The 27913-nt window shown below is 43.5% G+C and overlaps 1 protein-coding gene across 1 annotated transcript in view; it reads right to left on the reverse strand.

Annotated features, from left to right (window-relative positions):
- Positions 1-27913, reverse strand: part of ube2e2 (ubiquitin-conjugating enzyme E2E 2) — a 159932-nt gene that overhangs the window by 82176 nt on the left and 49843 nt on the right. Inside the window, exon 3 of the mRNA XM_060900349.1 lies at positions 22181-22231. Within this exon, the coding sequence (XP_060756332.1) occupies positions 22181-22231 (51 nt within the window). The remainder of the gene's footprint in view (positions 1-22180; positions 22232-27913) is intronic.

A 27913-nucleotide genomic window follows, 5' to 3' on the forward strand; every position in this document is an offset into this window, starting at 1 on the left:
TCATACGAGAGGAGAATGAAATCGCGGTTGGAATCATAACGCCACAGACTCGGAAGTGGGAGTGCGAGTGCGCAAAGCGAGAGCTGTCAATCAAAGCGAGAGCTGTCAATCATGAGCGCATGCAGCGCTCAACTTGGAATGTGTCAGCAGAATGTCAGAGTCTAAACAATAAACTTACAATAAATGAAGGATCGGTCAGTGGAGAGCTCAGCTAAGCTCAGCATGTTTAATTCCCCAAGCCAATGACAAGAACTTTCGTGAGAAATAACGCGAACGTCTGCATCATGCGGGATTTGCGGGCGGGAGCGGGACAAAATATGGCAGGCGCGGGCGGGAGCGGGACTGAAAATCATAATTCTTTGGCAGGAGTGTATTTCATATTCTTTGGTTGGAGTGTATTTTCATACACAAATGGAGAAATGTTCGCTGAGTGTTTAATTGTGTAGCCGCCACTGCAGACCGTTGTCGTTATTAATTCATAGCATGCTCAGCTGCGTGAATGTGTCATGCACCGAAAATAAGAGATTTACAAGCCAGGAACGCCTCATGATGCAATACGCAAGAAAAGAAAGAAGATTTACTGCCATTTTACTTTGTATTGGAGTAAAGTGAATAAATAAATGGTCTGTGGAAAATACATTTAATCCTGGGAACTGCGTGCACAGGAGTTTATTTTGTGTTTACTCCCCCCCACCCCGGCTGGCTACTTATTTGTCGTGGCTGGCTAGTATGAGCCTTAGTGGAAAGCCCTGGGAATGCGGAAATGTCAAGTTCGATTTTAGATTTATGAACCTGAAAAAAAAGTAAAAAAAACGGCGTTAAAAAAAAAAAAATTTCAACCGCACAAACGGCACTCACCCGGCCGGTGGACCGGAAACAGAACATTTTTTAATAATGGCCTAAGGCATTTTAACGACTAGCAAAGTGATGGTAATGCTTTGTGAACAGTGAGCTTAGCTGACCACCACTTCATGTCTTGCATATCTAATGAATAGGGGTGTGCATTGGCACAGCCCTCACGATTCAATTCGATTACGATTCGGAGGGTAACGATTCGATTCGATTCGATTCAATCCGATTCTACGATGCATTGTGATGCGTTAAAATTTTACTGAAAAGCAAGGCAAATTTTTCCGTAGTCATACAAGCAGTCAGATACTGAACAACATTTTATTGGCTGTTGTGTGTATCACTCCTGTTTTAAACAAAATAAAACTGAATGTTATAGAGTTTCAAATATGAAAAAGAAAACAAATTACAGCTGTTTAGTGTTTTTAGCGTTAATAATAACCTGTCTCTCGCAGTCCTCTTCCTCCGCCTCAGCCATCTTGCTAAGCTAGTGCTCTCTCGACTGGCGTGCAGCTACAGACTGCGCATGTCTGTGATGTTGCTCCGGAAATGCCCACGGAAGTTTTTTTTTTTTTAATACGCTGAATCGATCTGGCATGTTGCCGAATCGATGCTGAATCGTCTATGCCCTGCATTGCGATGCATTGCCGAATCGATTATTGTTCGCACCACTACTAATGAAGCGGATGTGATGTCGGATGCAACCCAGCAATTGTACCCTATTAAAAATTAGCTTCAACTTGGAAAAAAAAAATTTCACGGCCCACTAGATAGTTGAGAAACACTGACCTAGAGGATATAATCCTGTTTGAATAGCGCTAATCACAAATACAATTAATCAGGGATTCAGGTGGGGTTTACATTAGACCGTATCAGCGGATCATCAGATTAACGTTTTTAAAACGATTCGCGTGCACACAGCAACGCCAATACACGGATACGCTCGGCTCCGCAGGCATCCTGCGCTCCAAATCACTCCGCCCTGAACAGCGAGTGCCCTCTGGAGGGTGCGCACTCCGGCCCTGCGCAGCTCACAGAGCGCGCGAGTGAAGCGCACGAGCAGTGATTCGGGACTGAGCCGCTGTGCGCAAGTCACTTACCACTTGCAAGTGGAAGGATGGCAAGCCTAAAGACAATCATAACTACACAATGGGCAGTATTTGCATCAGTATTTGCAGTATTTTCATACTTTTATACTCTTTAATGAAAGGTGATACAAGGCGGAAGTCCGCGCTGTTTTTCAGCAGTCGCGTCACATGACCAACGCCAGCGAATCAGGAAGGTGGATGTCACAGTGACGTTGTCCAATGACGATGACAGCTAGAGCTCAGCACAGCGTATCCGCGTATTCTCAATGTTTACACAGCACCGGACCAGACACGATCTGGATTGAATACGTGGACCCTGGCGGATTCCCGTTTCCCGGCGTTTCAATGTAAACGGACAGTGCATCCGCGAAGAAAACGAGACAGATACGGTCCAATGTAAACTTGGCCCAAGTCTCTCAGGACAGTGTTCTGTTATCAACTTCCACTAACCATCGTCTTTTCAGGGATTACCCAGTTTAAAAGCCAAATAAGTTTGATGCCTGAAGCGGAACACGAGGGTACGAGCTTCCCCTGCTCGTTAACTACATTAGTGTTGGAACTCCAGCATAAAAATTTCAAATGGGAAATGTCGTGGCATTTGGGGTAATGGGAAAATTCAGTAAATCTAGTTTTTGGCCAATCTGTATTAGCTCAAATGTCTTTGTAGATTGCCCCTTGGAACCCTGAGCACTTGCGTCAACATGCACAATAGGCTTTGTGATCAGATTCCATAAAAAGAATGCCAACAAAGACATCTAATTCATCGCCACATCATGTCGAAAACATCCTCCGGAAAGATGATATCAGTAAAACGGTATGGCTAACTTTCATCATTTTTTTGTTTGCATTTTGTGAAGAACATTTGATCTTAAATAATCTCTCGGAGACATGCAAAACCCTCCAGTTTTTCTAATTCCGTATTCATTCCATTAAGATCTCCCATTACAGCAGGCCTGCGGTGATTATCAAAACGGGAAGTTAATGAAGCAATCTTTTCTTCCTCTGACCGTGAACAACCCCGCCACCAATTATATCCGCAGCGCAAATGGGGGTGGGGGGTGGGGGTGGGGGGGACGCCACTACTCCGAGTCCTTGTCTGCCCCAGATCTTTATATACTACTGAGCTCATCTCTACCACAAATGCCACAGTTAGATGCGAGCAATTAGTGTTGAAACGAGCGCTTAAGAGGGAAATATTTGCTCTATCCAAGGCCAAGAGCTTATCCTATTACTGCCAGTCTCTCAAGGACACAGATGGTGAAATAGAATTTTCATCATTGGTTAAAAATAAACGCACTCAGCCCCTGGTGGATGCCAGGGTTCGGGATAATTCTATTTTGTAAAGTAGCATGATAAAACCTCTTTTGGTGTTTTGATTATTCTTGTAATCTGTTTTCCATGCATATCAGTGCGCTCGGGGATGAGGGACGGGGGAGGCTTTGAGGAAAAGAAAGTCTCTGATTCAGTTAAATTTGCCTGCAGCAGTGAGAACCGTGAGCTGAACTCTTGCTTTGGGCGGCTTATGCATAATGCATCACCGATCATTAGTTTAATAACCAGGCTTTGCATACGGTGCATGAACAACACAAGTCCTGAAATATGAAACAACAAAACACGGCCATGATGAAGAGTGAATTGTGTAAACCATTCGGCTCGTCGGCTCTTTCAATACAAGTGGTATTTATGGGCTGAGAACTACATCCGGGATTCAACAGTGGTGCTGATGCACGGATAGATGCAAAATAAACCTGCAAGCGATGGGTATCGATCACCCGTACCTCACAGGAAGGCATGGAAACAGAGTATCCAGTGCATAATGGATTCTCATGGATGCTTTTGACCTGGTGTGGCGTACCAAGATCCGTCTACTTGCTTTTACCACAAAGCAGAACGTCAAGGACGTAGTGGCTCATCTGGCCTGCTATCAAAACAATCATGACGACCGAAACGCCAAACAGAACTGAAATGTGACAATTACCACTTTTCCACCAAATCAGTTCCAGGGCTGGTTCGGGGCCGGTGCTGGTGCTGGTTCACAACTCGTTCAACTTGCGAGCCAGCTGAGAACCAGTTTGCTTTTCCATAGCTCGCGGTGCTAAGGGAAGCCACGTCATTACGTCGCTGTATACGTCAGTTACGTCGCTACGTTTGCATAAACCTTGGCGCGAATCTCATCTCATCTCATTATCTCTAGCCGCTTTATCCTGTTCTACAGGGTCGCAGGCAAGCTGGAGCCTATCCCAGCTGACTACGGGCGAAAGGCGGGGTACACCCTGGACAAGTCGCCAGGTCATCACAGGGCTGACACATAGACACAGACAACCATTCATACTCACATTCACACCTACGGTCAATTTAGAGTCACCAGTTAACCTAACCTGCATGTCTTTGGACTGTGGGGGAAACCGGAGCACCCGGAGGAAACCCACGCGGACACAGGGAGAACATGCAAACTCCGCACAGAAAGGCCCTCGCCGGCCCCGGGGCTCGAACCCAGGACCTTCTTGCTTTGAGGCAACAGCGCTAACCACTACAGCACCGTGCCGCCCCCTTGGCACGAATATCGAAGCAAAAACAACACGGAAGAAGCAGCAGCAGCAACAATAATAATAATAATAATGGATGACTTCGCGTTTGTACAGCTGCTGCTTCTCGTCGTTTAAAAATGGCGACCTTTCGCGGTCTTATCGTTATTGGTCTTAACAACTCCGCCCCCCCCCGACGTAAGCGGTTCTTTCCTCTGGCCCAGCAGAGAGTTGGTGCTAGCCTGGAACCGGTTTTTCTGGCCCCAGAGCCAGTTCTTTGTCAGTGGAAACAGAAAACCCGGTTCCAAACTAAGCACTGGCCCCGAACCAGCCCTGGAACTGCTTTGGTGGAAAAGGGGCAAATGTGAGAGAGGACCAACCTCCACAACAAACTGTTTACAACAGGAAAATCGACAAAGGACTAAATTTTGTTCCTCAAGGGAAGATCGACCCAAAACATCGATCAGAACTGAATTCGCATAATAAATGAGAGACGAGACACAATTCTAGTCAGAAGGAAAGGTGTTAAGTTGACCTAATGACTAATTTGTTCGCAAAAAAAAAAAATTGACAACACAATGACCAAGTGTTGTGCAGAAGGTTGAGTTCTTTAAAAAAAAAATCAGAACTGAAATCCATTGAGAACTGAGAGAGGAGACACGATTTAATTGAAAATAAACAAAAGTTGTAAACAAACTGTTTACAACAGGAAAATCAACAACAAAAAAAAATGACCAAGTTTTGCTCCCCGAGGGAAGATCGACCCAAAACATCGATCTGAACTGAAATCAGGTGAGAACTGCGAGAGGAGATACAATTCTAATGAGAAGTCCGAAAACTTGTTAAAGTGCATATTCTGGACCAATTTCGTGTTTTTTTATATGAAAGTATGTCCCTTTACACACTCATCCAGAACGGTAATTTTGCACAAGGCCATCTGTCTACAGCAGAAAAAAATAAAACAACAAAACGCGTCTGGAAAAATCCCAAGGGAGTCTGGAGCCAGATTCGTGACGTTACCTGCGGAAGCGCCAGCAGGCTGTGAGAGCTTTGCACGGTTTCAGTGCACAGCCTGTGTAGACCAAGCGCTCCCATTTCTCTCTCATTGCCCGGTCTTTTGGGAAACGATGAGTACTAATCCCATCATGACTGGTGTTGCTACTGTACACCCTCCTACGATACATCTGTTAACCATTTTAATAATTACGCGATAACGTTGAAGAAATCTGCAGAAAACCACCAGGTCGTTTTCTCATAAACAAACCAGCGCTGACGTAGGATTCAGAGGGAGGCGTCCCGCACGCGACGTCATGAAAATCAATGTTTGCCGGGAAATCCAAACGGCAAGTTTTTTTCAGAGGCGGACCAATTCGCCTCAAATGACTTGATTTCAACTGAATTTTTCTGGTATTGCGCAAGGTAAAAAAATTGCAGAGAATGCAGAATGTTACAGATATTTGACGAAAGTTTAATATAAAATAGGAGAATTACACTGATCTTGCTCCTGAATTTACCCGCGATATGCACTTTAAGGTGACCTACACTACCGTTCAAAAGTTTGGGGTCACCCAGACAATTTTGTGTTTTCCATGAAAAGTCACACTTTTATTTACCACCATAAGTTGTAAAATGAATAGAAAATATAGTCAAGACATTTTTCTGGCCATTTTGAGCATTTAATCGACCCCACAAATGTGATGCTCCAGAAACTCAATCTGCTCAAAGGAAGGTCAGTTTTATAGCTTCTCTAAAGAGCTCAACTGTTTTCAGCTGTGCTAACATGATTGTACAAGGGTTTTCTAATCATCCATTAAGGCCTCTGCATGCTCTTGCGACAAGGCTTTCGCGGATAACTTTTCGCAGACAGTTGTAATTTATTGTTGAGCGGGGAGTAATAGGCGTGCGTGATGTTATTCACCGCCACAACGCAAGGGGGCGCGAAGTCGCGAAATCGCTAGGAGTAGTTGGTGGGTGAGGTTAGTGGAGTGTTTATCCTCCGGTTACTTATAATGACTAGAACTGGAGTCGTATAGATGTACGTACTTCCTCACTTCCTCGATCAACCGTTCTTCGTGCTGCTCCATCTTCGCTCGTGTTTTTAAAAATGGCGGTCGTGAAAACAAACCAAACCGGGAAAGTAGGGAAGCGGAAGTGTGTGTACAGCGGATGTAGAGTGGACCAATCAGAGCCTTCTTGTCTGCGACGTTGTCTGCGAGGCTTCTGCGGTGGTCACAATTTTTGGGAGGTGCGCGCAGAGCGTCTGCGAAGGTGGGGGGGGCTACGCAGACACTGTCAGCGACGCTATCTGCGAGGACTGAGTTGTCAGCATAAATTGGCCTTTAGCCTTCTGAGGCAATGAGCAAACACATTGTACCATTAGAACACTGGAGTGAGAGTTGCTGGAAATGGGCCTCTATACACCTATGGAGATATTGCACCAAAAACCAGACATTTGCAGCTAGAATAGTCATTTACCACATTAGCAATGTATAGAGTGGATTTCTGATTAGTTTAAAGAGATCTTCATTGAAAAGAACAGTGCTTTTCTTTCAGAAATAGGGACATTTCAAAGTGACCCCAAACTTTTGAACGGTAGTGTAATTAGCAGTTTGTTAGCAAAAAATTTGACAATACAATGACCAAGTTTTATACGGAATGACTAGTTCTTTCAAATAAAACAATCAGAACTGAAATCCATTGAGAACTGAGGGACGGAGGAGATACGATTTAACTGAAAATAGACAAAGTTGGAAACAAATTGTTTGCAACAGGAAAATTAACAACCAACCAACCAACCAACCAACCAACCAACCAACCAAGTTTTGTTCCTCAAGTGAAGATCTACCCAAAACATCGATCGGAACTGAAATCGGATGAGAAATCAGAGAGGAGATACAATTCAAGTGAGAGGCCTGGATAATCTGTTAATTTGGCCTAATTAGTAACTCGTTAGCAAAATATTTGACAAAATGACCAAGTTTTGTGAGGAGTGATGAGTTCTTTCAAACAGAACAATCAGAACGGAAATCCGTGGAGCACTGACGGAGGCAATATGATTTAACTGAATTGTGGATGACGGACGGACGGACGGACGGACGACAGACGCCACGCCATGGCAACAGCTCATCGGCTTTATGGCCAGATTAGCTAATGACATTGAAAGTGTCACAATTTGTACCGCAGCATTTTCTATAACAGCAACTCTGACAGCAGTTCCGACTCCGAAGGTTGATCACAGGTTTATATCATTGCATTCGTTCTAATACATGAATGCTTTTATAACAGCTTACACAGGGACTTGTACGGTGGAGACGTTTATGGAATGAGTCTCCAGTGTCAGCACTTTGTAACAGTAACTTTAATGTTTTCCAACATGAGAACGTCTTCAAGATGGAGGGCTTTGCAGTAACATTATAAGCTTACTCATTCCATGAGAAAAAAAAGATTGGTGATGAAACGACTGTGTGGAGTTATTAGCGGAACTCCCCACACACAAAGCATGTGGAGTGAAGTTCCATACTTAAGAGAATATGGTAATTGATCGACCTGATTTTTGATGGCTTTTGAGACCGTACAACGGGCGTACATATGAACAACATCCGTGTACCACCACAGGGAACCCGATCGTAAGTGCAAGGCAACGTACACTACCGTTCAAAAGTTTGGGGTCACTTTGAAATGTCCTTATTTTTGAAAGAAAAGCACTGTTCTTTTCAATGAAGATCACTTTAAACTAATCAGAAATCCACTCTATACATTGCTAATGTGGTAAATGACTATTCTAGCTGCAAATGTCTGGTTTTTGGTGCAATATCTCCATAGGTGTATAGAGGCCCATTTCCAGCAACTCTCACTCCAGTGTTCTAATGGTACAATGTGTTTGCTCATTGCCTCAGAAGGCTAATGGATGATTAGAAAACCCTTGTACAATCATGTTAGCACAGCTGAAAACAGTTTAGCTCTTTAGAGAAGCTATAAAACTGACCTTCCTTTGAGCAGATTGAGCCCATGTTTACATTAGACCGTATCAGCGGATCATCAGATTAACGTTTTTAAAACGATTAGTGTGCACACAGCAACACCAATACACGATTTGCGTGCACATAGCAACGCCAATACACGGATACGCTCGGTTCCGCAGGCATCCTGCGCTCCAAATCACTCCGCCCTGAACAGCGAGTGCCCTCTGGAGGGTGCGCACTCCGGCCCTGCGCAGCTCACAGAGCGCGCGAGTGAAGTGCACAAGCTGTGATTCGGGACTGAGCCGCTGTGTGTGAGATCCCAGCGCATATCACTTACCACTTGCAAGTGGAAGGATGGCAAGCCTAAAGACAATCATAACTACACAATGGGCAGTATTTGCATCAGTATTTGCAGTATTTTCATACTTTTATACTCTTTAATGAAAGGTGATACAAGGCGGAAGTCCATGCTGTTTTTCAGCAGTCGCGTCACATGACCAACGCCAGCGAATCAGGAAGGTGGATGTCACAGTGACGTTGTCCAATGAGACGCCAGCTAGAGCTCAGCACAGCGTATCCGCGTATTCTGAATGGTTACACAGCACCGGACCAGACACGATCTGAATTGAATATGTGGACGCTGGCGGATTCCCGTTTCCCGGCGTTTCCAGGCGGTTTAATGTAAACGGACAGTGCATCCGCGAAGAAAACGAGACAGATACGGTCTAATGTAAACGTAGCCTGAGTTTCTGGAGCATCACATTTGTGGGGTCGATTAAATGCTCAAAATGGCCAGAAAAATGTCTCGACTATATTTTCTATTCATTTTACAACTTATGGTGGTAAATAAAAGTGTGACTTTTCATGGAAAACACAAAATTGTCTGGGTGACCCCAAACTTTTGAACGGTAGTGTATCTCAACCACTCGACCATCGAACAACAAAATTTGTATCTTTATTTCCATAAGACAGATGGGTTTTTATCCAGCGCTTATTTTTAATTTTCTTTTTAAAAAATAACATGGGATTATTTACTAATACATTTTACGAAAAAACATTGATGGAAAAAAAATTGGTTTCGTATCTTTGCATTGTCTGCTTTTTTACCTGAACGATTTCTTACTCTGCACACTTGCATAAACATAATTATTGTACAGTTAAATAGGAATTATGAGCATCTTTCCTTAGCTGTAGATAATCTAAGGCTACGTTCACACTGCAGGCTGAAGTGACTCAAATCCGATCTTTTCGCCCATATGTGACCTGTATCCGATCTTTTATTGACAATATGAACGACACAGATCCGATTTTTTCAAATCCGACCCAGGCTGTTTGGATATGTGGTCCTAATTCCGATTCCTATCCGCTCTTTTCATATGCGACTTCAGTCTGAACCGCCAGGTCGCATTCATCCGACTTACACGTCATCAACAAGCCACAAACGTCATTATTCTGCGCTGAAGTAGGCGGCGGGTCTCTCAAAAAAAGTTACAACAACATGGCGCATAATCACGGGCGCAGATAGAGGGTGGGACTCGTCCCACCCAGATTTAAATTCACCTCGTTCGGTCCCCCCCACTTATAGGGAGGAAAAAACGTCTATGCTGTCTTTCTTTGCATAAGGCAAACCTCACGGAAAAATCAAAAGACTAATTACCATTCGGTTTATTGAGGTGCACAGCAGTGTATACATAGTTGCAACAACTCACATAAAACAAAGACTGATATTCGGTTGGTTGAGCTGCGCAGACTGCACAGGTTGCGAGCTCGAGCTTGGTTGCTATGGTAACCCACAACAAGTTTGACAGGCATATCGGGGTTGGTTTGCTGGCAGCTTTGTCCCCCCCAGTTTTTTTGTCCCCCCCAGTTCAAAAAACGTATCTGCGCCCCTGCGCATGACATCAATGCGAGTGACACTTCGGGCTGTGAAGGTTCTGAATCTTCTCAATGGAAGGACGCAGAGGTTAGGGAGCTGATTTCCATTTGGGGGGATGCAGCTATTCAAGCTAGATTGGATGAGTCATACCGCAACCGGGCGGTTTTACTTCCGTAAACACTGGCCATGCTCACTGCGTGTGACGTCGTCGTATCCTGCAATGCGCATGCGGAACACTTTTAGGTCGCTTTTCGTTCATACTAAGGATCACATACAAGTCGTATATATTTGTTAATGTGAACGACCTCACAAAAAAATCGGATTTCACAAAAAAATCGGAATTGACCATAAGCCTTGCAGTGTGAACGTAGCGTAAAACTACCACAATTATCGATTAGTTAATTTCCGCTCTTATTCTCATAATATTTTTAGGACGCTATTCCTCCCTCAGTTTTCAACCAATCATCACCAAATTTCACATGAAGAATACCTCTGGGCGGACTTACGTTGCTTTGACTTTTGGTGCTGATCCGGATCACCGAACCAGAATGATCCATGAAAAACAGGATTTTTTTCAATGACTTATAACTCTGTCAATTTTCATGATTATTTTAAGCCAGTTTTTTTTTTTTTTTTATTTTGTTCAGCAAAATGACCTTCACCTTGACAAAGGTCAGCTGGCACAAATGACTGACTTTAGTCACAGTCTCTATCAAGTTCTTATGTCTGAGAATATTGGACGGTAACTCTACAGTAGTAATGTAAAGTGAAAGCGCTGGTTCACTGCAGTCCACCAGGCACCCAGCAGAGTCACACCATAATAAATGTCGTGGTGGTATTTCTGGCGCAGAGCATGCGGTGTCAAAGCAAGGAATAAATATGTATTCGTAACTGCGATGTGTATCTTATTATTGGTCTCACTGTCACAAGACAATGCAGCGATTTATTGAGGTGAAATACACAACACCAGACAATTCAATGGTTCAGTCATGGTGCTATAATATGATTATTGACCCCCCGACATATAATGAGGGGATATAAAGTGGATATAAAAAGTGTACACACCCCGTTAAAATGATCGGTTTTTCTGATATAAAAAATTGAGACCACGATAAATTATTTCAAAACTTTTCCCGCCTTTAATGTGACCTATAACCTGTACAATTCAATTGAAAAACAAACAAATCTGTTAGGGGGAAAAACATAAAAAATAAAAAAACATACAATAAGCTGGTTGCATAAGTGTGCACACCCTTAAACTGATACTTTGCTGAAGCACCTTTTGATTTAATTACAGCATTCAGTCTTTTTGGGTTCACACCTGCCATCAATTAAAATGACTCTGATTAACCCCAAATAAAGTTCAGACGTTTACTCAGTTGCATCCTCCAGCAAAAGCCAGGGCTCACAGAGAGCTTACAAAGCCTCAAAGGGATCTCATTGTTGAAAGGTATCAGTCAGGAGAAGGGTACAAAAACATTTCCATGGCATTAGATATACCATGCAGCACAGTGAAGACAGTCATCAAGAAGTGGAGAAAATATGGGACAACAGTGACATTACAGAGAACTGGACGTCCCTCCAAAATTGATGAAAAGACAAGACGAAAACTGGTCAGGGAGGCTGCCAAGAGGCCTACAGCAACACTGAAGGAGCTGCAGGAATTTCTGGCAAGTACTGGTTGTGTACTACATGTGACAACAATCTCCCGTATTCTCCATATGTCTGGACTATGAGGTAGGGTCAAAGAAAAACATCCAGGCCTGGATAAATTAAAAAAAAAAAAATACATCAACTCTCCCAAAAGCATGTGGGAAAACGTGTTATGGTCTGATCAAACCAAGGTTGAACTTTTTGGCCACAATTCCAAAAGGTATGTTTGGCCCAAAAACAACACTGCGCATCACCAAAAGAACACCATACCCACGGTGAAGCATGGTGGTGGCAGCATCATGTTGTGGGGTTGTTTTTCTTCGGCTGGAACAGGGGCTTTAGTCAAAGTGGAGGGAATTATGAACAGTTCTAAATACCAGTCAATTTTGGCCCAAAACCTTCAGGTGTCTGCTAGAAAGCTGAAGAGGAATTTCATCTTTCAGCATGACAATGACCCCAAAAAAGTTTTGGAACGGCACAGCCAGAGCCCAGACCTAAATCCAATTGAAAATCTGTGGGGTGACCTGAAGAGGGCTGTGCACAAGAGCTGCCCTCGCAATCTGACAGATTTGAAGCACTTTTGCAAGGAAGAGTGGGTAAATACTGCCAAGTCTAGATGTGGCAGGCTGATAGACTCCGACCCAAAAAGACCGAATGCTGTAATTAAATCAAAAGGTGCTTCAACAAAGTATTAGTTTAAGGGTGTGCACACTTATGCAACCAGCTTATTGTACGTTTTTTATTTTTTATGTTTTCCCCCCTAACAGATTTGTTTGTTTTTCAATTGAACTGTACAGGTTATAGATCACATTAAAGGTGGGAAAAGTTTAGAAATTATTTATCGTAGTCTCATTTTTTTTACATCAGAAAAACCTTAAAATCATTTTTACAGGGTGCGTACACTTTTTATATCCACTGTAGCTATCGACCGTGGCTTGGCCTAGTGGTTAGCGTGTCCGCCTCTCGATTGGGAGATCACGAGTTCTACTTGCGGTTGGGTCATACCAAAGACCATCATAAAAATGGTACCTACTACCGTCCGTAATACAGATGCGAGTGGGGAAGTCAAACTTTCACGGTTACCAGAAGACCCCCCCCCCACTGTAACCCTAGCTGTACAGGCGAGAGGCCGAGGGCTGTGGAAATGTAGCCTGGGCCCGCCCATCCTAAGTGTGACACAACACGGGGGCCTGTTGCGAAATTAGTCTGGCAAGGCAAGCTATCTCCAGCTCTTCCAAGCTCCCGAAAAATCGGGAGCCAATCAACTTTGAGCATCTCCAACGGCCCTGGGTAGAGGCGTGTTCAAGGCAGTGACGTAGTAGAACTGCGACCGGAAGCCATAGATTGTTTACAGAATCTATGCCGGAAGTGCTTCATTCACTAGAAACATTACGAACATGGAGCAGCGGCAAGCCTTTGACACAGCGGTAGATGCTGTATTGAAACCATTCAACGGGAAGTTCTCATTGAAAACGGAGCAAAGAGCAGCCCTGGAGGTATTTATTGAAAGGAAGGACGTTTTCGCCTTGCTCCCGACCGGCTTCGGTAAGAGTTTAAATCTACCAGTTAGCCCCGCTGGTAGCCAAATCAATGGGGCTCAGCGAGAATCCTATCGTTGTGGTCGTCTCGCCTTTGATCGCGCTATTATTGTCCTCTTCCTCTTCAGCTCCTCCTTCTTCTTCCTGTTACTCAAGCAGTTTCCGTCGCGTCACATACGTCAGAGGAAAGAGTGATGTGATTGGTTTAAGCTTCGTCACAGCCTTTTCTGGCTTCGACCAGTAGCAAACTGAGGCATTTCAGGGAGGCGGGTCAACCACGCGCTTTGGGAAACGGTTGGGCTTAATATCTATGCCAGACCAATGCTCGCAGAGCTTTGAAGTTGCGTTAAGGCCTCTGCATGCTCTTGCGACAAGGCTTTCGCAGACAGCTTTTCGCAGACAGTTGTAATTTATCGTTGAGTGGGGAGTAATAGACGTGCGCGATGTTATTCACGGCTACAACGCAAGGGGGCACGAAGTCGCGAAATCGCTAGGAGTAGTTGGTGGGTGTGGTTAGTGGAGTGTTAATCCTCCGGTTACTTATAATGACTAGAACTGGAGTCGTATAGATGTCTGTACTTCCTCACTTCCTCGATCAACCGCTCTTCGTGCTGCTCCATCTTCGCTCGTGTTTTTAAAAATTGCGGTCGTGAAAACAAACCAAACCGGGAAAGTAGGGAAGCGGAAGTGCGTGTACAGCGGATGTAGAGTGGACCAATCAGAGCCCTCTTGTCTGCGATGCTGTCTGCGAGGCTTCTGCGGTGGTCACAATTTTTGGGAGGTGCGAAGGTGGGGGAGCTACGCAGACGCTATCTGCGACACCATCTGCGAGGACTGCGTTGTCAGCATAAATTGGCCTTTAGCCAGACTAGTGGAAATGGAGATCGGCGCTGCACCTATATGCCTTAAAGAGCTGGTTCGTACTGGGACAAGACAAGAGACCGCCTGGGAAGACCAGATTCTGGCGTGAGAGGGACTTTGACTTGATACAGCTGTCCGTCTGTAAACATTTTAGTTTCCGGAGCATAACTCGAAAACTATTAGGAATTTTTTCACGCAACCTGACAGTTATGTTAAGTGACTAGACGAGTTGTGCCTTTTGACATTTTGTGATTTCAATATTTTTCTGTATTTCCATGGCAACCAATTCAACTGAGGAACATGTGGAGTGGGGTTTCATGTGGGGCCCGGGGTGATGCGTCATCTCCTGATGACTCTTGTTCTATTCAGGTTGATTTTGTGCCCTTGAAAATATTTTGTTAATACACTCATCAGGAGTTTCACTTTTAGGCAGTGCCTTATTTCAGACGGGCCACAATGTTAAACTCGTCTCGTCTTCTTCCGCTAATCCAGGACCGGGTCGCGGAGGCAGCAGTCTAAGCATGGAAGCCCAAACTTCCCTTTCCCCAGACACCTCGGCCAGCTCCTCGGGAAGAACACCGAGGTGTTCCCAGGCCAGCCGAGAGACATAGTCCCTCCATAGTCCTGGGTCTTCCCCGGGGCCTCCTCCCGGGGGGACATGCCTGGAACACCTCCCCAGGGAGGCGTCCAGGAGGCATCCGAAAAAGATGCCCGAGCCACCTCAGCTGGTTCCTCTCGATGTGGAGGAGCAGCGGCTCTACTCCGAGCTCCTCCCGAGTGACTGTGCTTCTCACCCTATCTCTAAGGGAGCGCCCAGCCACCCTGCGAAGGAAACTCATTTCAGCCGCTTGTATCCGCGATCTTGTTCTTTCGGTCATTACCCAAAGCTCATGACCATAGGTGAGAGTCGGAACGTAGATCGTAGATGTTAAACTATAAATCTCTAAATAAATATGATGCATCGTGCAAACTTCACACACTTTCACCATCCTGAATTGAAGAAGTGCTTGAAATCAAAACCTGGTGAGCAAAGAACAAAGAAGAACACCCCCCCCCACACACACACACACAAGCTGCATTACAGCATTCCTAAAGGATGAACCGTCTACTTCCTGTCTTGATGAATTAGGTTTGTTATGCATAAATGTGTTTGAGGACCCTTAATAATTAACAGGTTTAAAATGATATACAAAATGGGTCAATCAAGGAATTACACAATTACTTCAACCGATGTTTTAATCATGCTTTTTAATTCAAACACAAAAATATTTACTAGTGTGTCAATACACTGTATAATAGTGTCACAACATTTTTATTAGACTAAAATTGATTCCACAGGGCCTTGATCCATGCCATTTTCCCACTAAAACCCTTTTCATGTCGACTCTCATCTTTGTGTTTGTCTGAATAGCGAGCTAATAGATTTCTCGGCAGTGCCTTGGCTCGGAGAAGGCCTCTGAAATCCTGATCCTCGACGTTTTCCCCCCACCCCGCCGAGACCCCCGTGCACTTTTCCTCCCTCTTATGAATATGGATATGCTCCCCGCTGCAGTTAATAGCCGGGATGTGAAAAATGGATTAGATTCATGGCCGCCGGCTGATTCCCGCAGGACTCTGGTGCTAATCAACGGCGGAAAGCTTCGTGGTAGAAAAAAGGGGTGCCGTTTCTATGAGATAGCTCCGAGAGGAAGATGGCAACAGGAGAAAGGATCACGTTCAGAGGGAAAATGAGATGCACGGAGCACTAATAGTCTGAATTCAATTCAGTCGTCTGAATTCTTGCCTTGTAATGCGTTATTTCTTGTCTGAAATGCTAACTGGTTGCAAAGCAGCTTAGCATTGACAATGTAATGTAATAAAGTGCTACGAAATTTTTTTCCCTTTTTTTTTCCCCACAGTCAGTCTGAAAAAGTGCCTCTTGTCTCCTCGCTGAAATCCTTTTAATGACAGTACAGCATGCGCGCACGCACACACACACACACACACACACACACACACACACACACACACACACACACACACACACAATCACAGCCTGCAGTAACATATCATTACAGCAGCTACATCAAGTGTGAGCGGCACATCGATTGAGAAACGCTCTAATGCACCGAGGCAGTGAGAGCACATTTAATATTAGAGAAAAAAAAAAAATTCACGTCAGCTTCCAATGCGTAAAAAGTGAGATCTGATGGATCAGCTTCAAACATGTGTCCTTTGAGCAGTCATATTTTCCTCTCTCTCTTTTAGTCTCCCTCTCTCTTTCTCTGTGTCTCTCTCTGTGTGTGTTGGTCTCTCCCCCCTTCCCCCGTGTCTCTCTCTCTCATTCTCTCCCTCTCTCTCCCCCCCTCTTGCTCTCACTCTCTATCCCTCTGTCTCTCTCTCGCTCTCTCCTTCCCTCTGTCTCTCTTTCTGTCCTCCCTCTCTCTTTCCCTCTCTGTTTCTCTCTCTCCTTCCCTCTGTCTCTCTCTCGCTCTCTCCTTCCCTCTGTCTCTTTCTGTCCTCCCTCTCTCTTTCCCTCTCTATCCCTCTGTGTCTCTCTCTCTCCTTCCCTCTGTCTCTCTCTCGCTCTCTCCTTCCCTCTGTCTCTCTTTCTGTCCTCCCTCTCTCTTTCCCTCTGTCTCTCTCTCTCCTTCCCTCTGTCTCTCTTTCTGTCCTCCCTCTCTCTTTCCCTCTGTCTCTCTCTCTCCTTCCCTCTGTCTCTCTTTCTGTCCTCCCTCTCTCTTTCCCTCTCTATCCCTCTGTGTGTCTCTCTCTCCTTCCCTCTGTCTCTCTCGCTCTCTCCTTCCCTCTGTCTCTCTTTCTGTCCTCCCTCTCTCTTTCCCTGTGTGTCTCTCTCTCCTTCCCTCTGTCTCTCTTTGTCCTCCCTCTCTCTTTCCCTCTCTATCCCTCTGTGTCTCTCTCTCTCTCCTTCCCTCTGTCTCTCTTTCTGTCCTCCCTCTCTCTTTCCCTCTGTGTCTCTCTCTCTCCTTCCCTCTGTCTCTCTTTGTCCTCCCTCTCTCTTTCCCTCTCTATCCCTCTGTGTCTCTCTCTCCTTCCCTCTGTCTCTCTCGCTCTCTCCTTCCCTCTGTCCCTCTTTCTGTCCTCCCTCTCTCTTTCCCTCTGTGTGTCTCTCTCTCCTTCCCTCTGTCTCTCTTTGTCCTCCCTCTCTCTTTCCCTCTCTATCCCTCTGTCTCTCTCTCTCTCTGTCTGTGTCTGTCTGTCTGTCCCCCCTCTCTCTTTCTCTCTCTCTCTCTCCCCCCTCCATGTGTCTCTCTCTCTCCCCCTCTTTGTCTTGCTCTGTCTCCCTCTCTCGGTGTCTCGCTCTCCCTCTGTGTCTCTCTCTCCCTCTGTCTGTCTCTCTTCCCCCTCCCTCTGTGTGTCTCTCTCTCTCGCTTACTCTCTGTCTCGCTTCCCTTCTCCCTCCGTCTATCTCTGTGTCTCTCTCTCTCTCTCTCCCGGTCTCTCTCTCGCCCTCTGTCCCTTTCCGTCTCTCTCTCCCCCCCATGTCCCCCCTCCTGTCTCTCTCTGATCTGAATATAGAGAGTGACAGAAAGACCCACAGAGAGAGAGAGACAGAGACTGAAAGAGCCAAACAAACACACACACACACACACACACACACACACACACACACACACACACACACACACACACAGAACGAGAGAGTGACTGCATAATCCTAGATCTTATTGAGAAAACACTCACATCCCTTTGACGCTAATTATCCATCAGCATCACTGAGGAGTTTCTTAATAAGACATCAAATTAGCCTGGAACAAAAGAAGCAAAATAATGCCAAAAAGATCTCATCCCGTAACTTTTTTTTTTTGCGCTTCCTGTTACTATGCCGACCAATTTTTGACTGTTAAAGTCATAAAAGCCAACAGTTTTAGATTACACAGCATCCAATTACAAAGATTGATATATTTAATCAGGGAAATCATTATGTAGCAGCAGCAGCAGCAGCTGACTCGGCCGCTAAAACTGATTGAATGAAGGTGTCTGATATTTAGCACAATCCAACCAGAATGGAAGAAATCACCAACTGGGACTGCCAGGTGTAAAAGTCTTAGCCTTCAACAGAAACTGAGTGAAAATAGCGGAAATGTACATCAAGAAAAACAAACAGATCAAAACATGTACGGAGTAAAAACTACTCAATTATAAAATCGAATGATTTCAGAAATTCATTCAGGATAGGATTCAAACAGTACAGATTAATGCCTGTTGCTAGGCAACTAGGGAACATGGCTAGCCAACACAATGCTACTGTAAAATAACAAGTTAGCTAGCTAGCAGACAGACATGAAGTGTTTTATACAAACAATTTAAAGGAACAGTCCACCGTACTTCCATAATGAAATATGCTCTTATCTGAATTGAGACGAGCTGCTCCGTACCTCTCCGAGCTTTGCGCGACCTCCCGGTCAGTCAGACGCAGTCAGACGCGCTGTCACTCCTGTTAGCAATGTAGCTAGGCTCAGCATGGCCAATGGTATTTTTTGGGGCTGTAGTTAGATGCGACCAAACTCTTCCGCGTTTTTCCTGTTTACATAGGTTTATATGACCAGTGACATGAAACAAGTTCAGTTACACAAATTGAAACGTGGCGATTTTCTATGCTATGGAAAGTCTGCACTATAATGACAGGCGTACTAACACCTTCGGCAGCGCATTGATACGGAGCTCAGATATCAATGCGCTGCCGAAGCGCGCAGAAGGTGTTAGTACGCCTGTCATTATAGTGCGGACTTTCCATAGCATAGAAAATCGCCACGTTTCAATTTGTGTAACTGAACTTGTTTCATGTCACTGGTCATATAAACCTATGTAAACAGGAAAAACGCGGAAGAGTTTGGTCGCATCTAACTGCAGCCCCAAAAAATACCATTGGCCATGCTGAGCCTAGCTACATTGCTAACAGGAGTGACAGCGCGTCTGACTGACTGGAAGGTCGCGCAAAGCTCGGACAGGTACGGAGCAGCTCGTCTCAATTCAGATAAGAGCATATTTCATTATGGAAGTACGGTGGACTGTTCCTTTAAAAACACACAGTGATGATGAAAATGAGACAAATCTACAGTTTATATCAACATTTTCCTCAGATGTGGCGTTACATTTCTCAGAAGAAGCTCCGTTGTTAAAATACGCTGTAACTACGCCATTGTAAATTAGCATCAGTTCAACTAAATTAGCCAGCATTCTCTCACACTGAGAAATGATCCTAAAAATTACGCTTCTAAAGCCGATATTCGAGCCATTCGAATACAGTCATGTCATACGCACGACCTCATGTGACTGCGATGAAAAAATTTCATTTTTGATCACAAAGGCCAGTACGTTCCCTTCATTTCCTTCCCTAATGGGTTTCTGAACGCGGCTATGACTCACCCCATATCAACCCGAGTGATAATCAATGACTGGGCCGGTCTGTGTTACACGTTTTATAAAAGCCTGATCGTCTCACACAGAGACTCATGGGAGTTGGAGTTTTATAGCAGCACATGTGGCCTGTTTGTCTGTCAGCTGTTCACTCATCTGAGCAACAAGATAATCAGAACACAATAACCGACCGCGGTCATCCTGGTTGTGTCTCTCTCTCACACTCTCTGCCTTTCTTTTTCCCTATTGTTTTTCTCTCTCTGTGTATTTCTTTCTTTGTTTCTCTCCCCGTATCTTTTTACCGTGTCACTCCTTCTCTCTCGTCCCAAGTCTTCCTCATTCTGTGTTTGTCAGTCTCTCTCTTCCTATGCCTCTCTCTTTCTCCATCTCTTATTCCCCTGTCTTGTCTTCCTCAGTCTCTCTCATTTTGTTTTCTCTTCCTCCATTTGTGCATCTCTCTGTGTCCCACTCTGTCTCTCTTGGTCTCTTTCTCTCTATCTTCCTTTCCTCAGTGTTGCATGCTCTCTCTCTCTCTCTCCCCATTTTCCTCCTTCTTTCCCCATCTCTGTTTTCCTCAGCCTCTCTCATTCTATGTCCCCCCTTTCTGTCTGTGTATCTCTCTGTCCCACTCTGTCTCTCTCTCTCTCCATGCCTCTGTCTGTCTCTTTCACAGTCTCTCAGAGACATATTCTCTCTCTCTATGCCCCTCTCCGTTTTCCTCCTTCTTTCCTTGTCTCCGTCTTGCTCAGCCTCTCTCATTCTATGTCCCCCTTTCTGTTTGTGTATCTCTGTGTCCCACTCTGTCTCTCTCCCTCTCTGTCTCTTTTACAGTCCCTCAGAGACATATTCTCTCTCTCTCTCTCTCTCTCATTCTGTCTGTTTCACAGTCTCAGAGACATTCTGTCTCTGTGTCCCACTCTGTCTCTTTCTCTCTATCTTCCTTTCCCCAGTGTTGCATGCTCTCTCTCTCCCCATCTCTGTCTTCCTCAGCCTCTCTCATTCTATGTCCCCCTTTCTGTTTGTGTATCTCTCTGTGTCCCACTCTGTCTCTCTCCCTCTGTCTCTTTTACAGTCCCTCAGAGACATATTCTCTCTCTCTCTCTCATTCTGTCTCTTTCACAGTCTCTCAGAAACATTCTGTCTCTGTGTCCCACTCTGTCTCTCTCTCTCCCTCCTTGTCTCTGTCTTCCTTTCCCAAGTGTTACTTTCTGTCTCTCTCTCTCTCTCTTCTGCTTCTCTCTTTTGCTTTCTCATTCTGTCTCTTTCACAGTCTCTCGCTCTCATTCTGTCTCTTTCACAGTGTCTCTCAGAGACATTCTGTCTCTGTGTGTATCTCTCTCTCTCTCTCTCTCTCTGTCCCACTCTGTCTCTCCCCCTCCTTGTCTCGGTCTTCCTTTCCCAAGTGTTACTTTCTGTCTCTCTCTCTCTCTCTCTCTCTCCTCTTCTGCTATTCTCTTTTGCTTTCTCATTCTGTCTCTCTCTCTGTCTTTCGGTCTCTTTCACAGTCTCTCACAGAGACATTCTATGTGTATCTCTCTCTCTCTGTCCCACTCTGTCTCTCTCTCCCTCCCTCCTTGTCTGTCTTCCTTTCCCCAGTGTTACTTTCTGCTTCTCTCTTTTGCTTTCTCATTCTGTCTCTTTCACAGTCTCTCGCTCTCATTCTGTCTCTTTCACAGTGTCTCTCAGAGACATTCTGTCTCTGTGTGTATCTCTCTCTCTCTCTCTCTCTCTCTGTCCCACTCTGTCTCTCCCCCTCCTTGTCTCGGTCTTCCTTTCCCAAGTGTTACTTTCTGTCTCTCTCTCTCTCTCTCTCTCTCTCTCTCTCTCCTCTTCTGCTATTCTCTTTTGCTTTCTCATTCTGTCTCTCTCTCTGTCTTTCGGTCTCTTTCACAGTCTCTCACAGAGACATTCTATGTGTATCTCTCTCTCTCTGTCCCACTCTGTCTCTCTCTCCCTCCCTCCTTGTCTGTCTTCCTTTCCCCAGTGTTACTTTCTGCTTCTCTCTTTTGCTTTCTCATTCTGCCTCTTTCACAGTCTCTCTCTCTCTCTCTCTCTCTCTCTGTAACATTCTTAGCAGAGACGATGGCATCTGTCGCTGTCTTTGTGCTTCTCAGTGTCTGTTCATCTAAAGAGCGCACAATAATAACGATCTGTTGTCTTTCATTTATGTGTTTCCTCATCACGTTCTATTTAAATCTTTTCTTTTATATTTTCTCTCTCGGTCTTTCCTGCGTGTTGCTCTCGCTCTCTGTCGGTCTGTCCTCTATGTATTTCCCTCTTGCTTTAATTCTCATTTCTTTTCCCTCTTCTTTCAATCTTTTCATCTCTTTGCGAGTCTCTTGCTCTTTGAAAGTTGATAAAAGTGTGCAAACTGATTTACTAACAGGGTCTTTCACACGAGTAAAAGAGTTTCTATCTGTCTCACTGTCTTGCAGCAGCAGCGTGTTGAGTAAAGAGCAGAGCGTACCTGCAGTTGGGTGGGGGGTCCAGAGTGATCTCGGCGAGCTCCTTCTGAATTCTGCAAAGCAGCAACAAGACACATTAGGGGCCATATTCAATCTAATCTTGAAGACGGTAATACATTTAAACGTACAATTCAATTGACACGTAATACATTCAACGTGTTTAACTAATGTATAGATTTACACAGCCGACAGAGGAGAGCGTGCTTTACACCTCATGAACATCTAAAGGAAACGGAATGAACGGTCAGGTTATATCCAGACTGGAAAAAGCTTTTATTGTCTGATCTAAAACACAACTCCCAAGTGACTGAGGCATACAGAGTTCATCTGGGCTGCAAAACCGCGTTGCTTCTTTTAGCTTCAAGTCCTTTTAAAAGCTTGTAGTTATAAATTTGCATTTATTTGACTGGGAAAAGGATCGCGAGCATCAGCTATTCTGGGGTTGTTTGTAATTTGGTCCTGTCTGCTAAGGGGAAGGTCAGAGCTAAAACACCAAAATAAGATTGCAGGAGTGAAGTAGCCTACGATATGATAATCTTGAGTAAATGATATCGAACGCATTACATATAAGGCAATTAAACTAAACTAATCTCGTCCCATTAACAGACGGTATATTTCTCAATGGCTACCACCAGTGTTGGGCACGTTACTTTCAAAAAGTAATTAGTTATAGTTACTAGTTACTTTTCCCAAAAAGTAACTGAGTTAGTAACGGAGTTACTTTGTCATAAAAGTAACTAATTACCAGGGAAAGTAATTATTCCGTTACATTTTGTTCCCCCTCAAAAAAAATCAAATTTAATTAGTGTAATCATAATAAAAGTGAATGTTAAATGTGTTTAATGACTGAAATGGACACTTAACAGAACCAGTTAGTAATGTTATCTACACTATATTAATATTTTTGTGGGACAATGTGAGATAAGACATCTATCAAATGTAATATATTTTTGTAGTTATTAAAATCATGTTACTAATTACTGGCCACTGACGAGGAAAAACGCTTTGTTCCTCGACATAATGTGCATTGCACGTAAACACTCTTGCCTTTTATTTCAAGTAATGAAAAGTACTGGCTGTATTTCCAATGTGAAAGCGCAGTGCTGGGCTGACCGCTCGCCATCGCTGGGTCTTCTGATTGAAAGAGCGCGCAGTAGTGCAGTAGGCGTGGCCTACCTACGTATGTTGTCCAAATCTACTCTGATTGGCTTACTGTGCCGTTGTCTCGCGTCTCCCCGCCCCACACTAAAGCAGAGTAAAGAAAGGCTGAACGAGCAGCGTGCCAGATGAGAACAGCTTTAATAAAGTAACGCATAGTATTTTATTGTAAGTAACGGGAACGGCGTTATAACGATGTAAAAAGTAATTAGTTAGATTACTCATTACTAAAAAAAGTAACGCCGTTAGTAACGCCGTTATTTCTAACGTCGTTATTCCCATCACTGGCTACCACACAGGTTGCAGGTGCTGCTTCACATGCTACGCCTTCCCTTTACGCTGGTATCGAATCGCATCACGATGATGGTTTTAGACGTGAAAAACTGACATGCTGAATAAAACTGTGCACCAGCGGTCTTGTACAATTAATTACGCTACCGTTCAAAAGTTTGGGGTCACTTTGAAATGTCCTTATTTTTGAAAGAAAAGCACTGTTCTTTTCAATGAAGATCACTTTAAACTAATCAGAAATCCACTCTATACATTGCTAATGTGCTAAATGACTATTCTAGCTGCAAATGTCTGGTTTTTGGTGCAATATCTCCATAGGTGTATAGAGGCCCATTTCCAGCAACCATCACTCCAGTGTTCTAATGGTACAATGTGTTTGCTCATTCAGTACGTTTACATGCACGTCCAAATCGAGCTGCTGTCGGTAATCGAGCAAAGGGTCCCAGCAGGGGTGCCAGAGAAATCCAATCCTACATGCATGCACAAGTGAAATCGGGCTATTGTGCAAGGTGCATTGTGCACCCGAGCCACACGTGGCGCTACACGCCCCATCGTGTTGGTACACTTCTGGTTGTCGTCATGAAGAAGAGCTATAGTGTTGCCAGATACTGCTGACGTATTCCAGCCCAAAACATGTTCAAATCCGCTAAAATGCAGTTAAAACCCCCAATCTGGCAACACTGGCAGTTCCGTGCTCAAGCTGTTAGGCTTGCTCTAACAGACTATGGCTACAAACTGTCCGGCGCAGACCCCTGTTTTGTAAGACAACTTATTTTGCACAATAATATTTTTCTAAAGTCCATTTTTTGCTTACAAAAAAATATTATTTTTTTGCTTACAATTTAACTTATGTCTTAATAAACACACAAAATGTTCAATTGTTTTGTTTTTATCGACATTCTTCAGATGTTGGACATATATACACACACACACACAAATACAATGACTTGTTTATGTACACAATTCACAGCTATGCAACAGCTGTACAGATGTATTTGGTGATACAGTAAGTGAGCTAAATTTTAACAGTGCAAACAATGCCACAAAAAGAAAAGATTCATTTCGTTGTCATGCCGACCGAGGCTGTTGTGTTTCCCTTGTGGTCTTGTCACTTCCGGAAGGGGCGGTGCTGAAGTAAGTAGATCGAATACGTAGCTCAATAGGGTTTACATGCACTAAGTAGCTCGGCAGAAATCGCATAATCTAGGTCGTGTAGCTCGATTCCGAGAAATCAAGTTCGGTTCAATTTCAGCCGAATTAAGGTGTATACATGGCATTTTGAACTTCGATTTCAGTCGAGCAACGGCAGAAATTCGATTCTCTCTATGTGCATGTAAACGCACTGAGTGCCTCAGAAGGCTAATGGATGATTAGAAAACCCTTGTACAATCATGTTAGCACAGCTGAAAACAGTTTAGCTCTTTAGAGAAGCTATAAAACTGACCTTCCTTTGAGCAGATTGAGTTTCTGGAGCATCACATTTGTGGGGTCGATTAAATGCTCAAAATGGCCAGAAAAATGTCTTGACTATATTTTCTATTCATTTTACAACTTATGGTGGTAAATAAAAGTGTGACTTTTCATGGAAAACACAAAATTGTCTGGGTGACCCCAAACTTTTGAACGGTAGTGTACATAAAGAAGAAAACACTTGAAGAAGGACTCTTTCAGGAAAGTAATGAACGATGGCGTGGTGTGAAACGGCCCAACACGAAGCGGAACACGTAAAGCATTTCATACGTTTTTTTTTATCCGTTTATAGTTACATTCGTAGGACACTTACATTTCAGCAGCTATAATAATGCTAGCTAGCTAGTACCCTCATCAGCATCTTTTTTAGTCTCGCTTGAAGTTACTAGAGTGGCGGCTACAATTATCGACAATCCATAATTATCGACACCTTTTCAGATTTACCAATAAAAAACAATTTTGCAAAGGTGAGTTTCAGTTACAACAGTTATTGTTGTAACTGGAACAATAGTTACAACAATTGTGAATGACCCAACAGTTATCTTGGGTCATTCAGATTCTGTAAAGCTGCTTTGGGACAATGTCTATTGTTAAAAGCGCTATACAAATAAACTTGACTTGACTTATTATTGGTTAATTAATCAACCGGATGACCCGCTTCGCCCTTTGATCTTGTCGTCTGATGACACCGGAGATGGATTTTTTTTTTTAGCACGATCAGCAATTTGAGGAAAACCCGGACGTTATCGTCGCAGGTAAGCATGGTGGAAAGATCATGGACATGTTTTTACTTCTCAAATTCACCGATATTTTATGATCTGCTCGTCGAAATCTACTTTGTTCCTTACTCTTTCATTTGACAGTCGCTATTTTGTATCTAAACGCGCGTTTGAGAAGTCACGTGCGTGACGTGTCGATAATAGTGATCACTTTCGCCGGTGTCCACCATTATCGACACCCTGTGGAATTAAGTGACATTTACAACCGTTACGGATCGAGCTTTGTGTAACATTGTTGAAGTAGATGAAGTACTTTAAAAAAATTAAAGTGCTGTGATTTATAATAATTATTTTTCTGATCCATAACAGAATGGAATGTTTATAGAGTATTTGGAATCCGATTGCAGTAAATAGAATTAGACCAGAATTAAATTCCTAGCGTATAAAAAATTACATGCTTGAAATATTCAGATTTTTCTATTCCATTCAGAAAATATTTTTTTCTAGTTTGTTGTAAATATCTACCACATATTACAATATCAGTAGACATTTTATATTTTTAGATGTAAAAATATAAAGTTTTGGTTCGAGGAATGGCATGCGACCTTTGACCTGGATGTTCATGTGGTTACAATATCAATTCCCTGTTGACATTTATTGATAAACGACAAAACTAGAAATTAATACAAACAACAACGAATGATTAACAAAATGTGATCGATGAAAATACTTTGAAAGTGGGTAGAAAGTGGAACAAAAGATTTTCTGACGCAGGTTAAACATTATCAGATCATTTGTTTACAAACATTAGAATTACTTCCTCATTTACGTAAACACCGACATCCAGATATTTATATAAAATGTTTTGTACTAAATGTAAGTCTATGTAAAACAAATTTTCGATAAAAACTATGTTTTGTTAACTTAATACCACATACCGATTATTTTTTTTAATAAATAATCATCTGGATGTCGATAATTGTGGAACGGTGTCGATAACTGTGGACAAAGGTGTCAATAATTGTGGAACGGTGTCACGTGATCTGATACGCTAATTAATCAGGAACTCATTTTTTTCAAGTGCAAGTTTGAGTAATTATTCATGCACAATTTACGTATTGAAAGTCTTTTCTACTTTTGCAACGGCCAAAAGATCATTAAGGTGTCGATAATTGTAGCCACCGCTCTAAAGTAAAATAAACAAATAAAAATGCAGCTTGTCATAATGTATTACCAAAGAAAGCGGAAAACGCAAAGCTTTATACCCTGAAAACTTTCCCTAAACAATATACACCAGACCTGGGCATTTTCCGGCCCGCGGGCCGCATCCGGCCCTTTGGTTCATTCTGACCGGCCCGCGTAAGGTTAATTAGAAATTACAAAATAAACGCATTTTCTAATTTTACCCCATGCATGGACTGAATGTGCATTGCTTTTATTTTGAAGTTGTGTTCAACAAAAACGCAATGCGCGCGACATGAACATGACATGAAATCCCACAAAACCTAATCCCGCGATAACTACTTCCGTAATTTGTCCAGACCAACCACAAACTTGTACGTCATCCTTCAAACGGTCCAGCCAATCACATAGCGTGACGTCACCAGCAGGCGACGGAACCCGAGCCGATCTGTAGATCTGATTCCGACACCGAATCGACTGATGATCATCTGTCAGCTGTGCTTCGCATCTCCACCTCAGACATTCAACCTGACTCTGATGCGCTCGTTAAAGACCAACAGAGACGAGATTTCTCTCACTGAACAAATAAAAAACTGAAAAACACCAAATGAGGTGATTAACTACAAATGTGGGCATCATTATTATAATATGATGTATCTTGCTTGATATTTGGAGTAGAAAGACAATACTGTGATGTCTTTATTGTGTTTTGGGCTGAATGTGACTGAAAAAAAAAGTACAAACGTTCACATTTTGTTAACCATTGTTTTGGGAAATTTGACTGAATAAATGACATTTTTTGTAAGGCAACCTCGTTTCTTCCATACTCTTACCAGTCTTAGCAGCTTGTAAAAACAATGTTATTTACTGCTTTATATAAAGAAATACGATTAATATTATGCAGAATTTAGTTCA

This window comes from Neoarius graeffei, chromosome 19, assembly GCF_027579695.1.
Source record: "Neoarius graeffei isolate fNeoGra1 chromosome 19, fNeoGra1.pri, whole genome shotgun sequence".
NCBI lineage: Eukaryota > Metazoa > Chordata > Actinopteri > Siluriformes > Ariidae > Neoarius > Neoarius graeffei.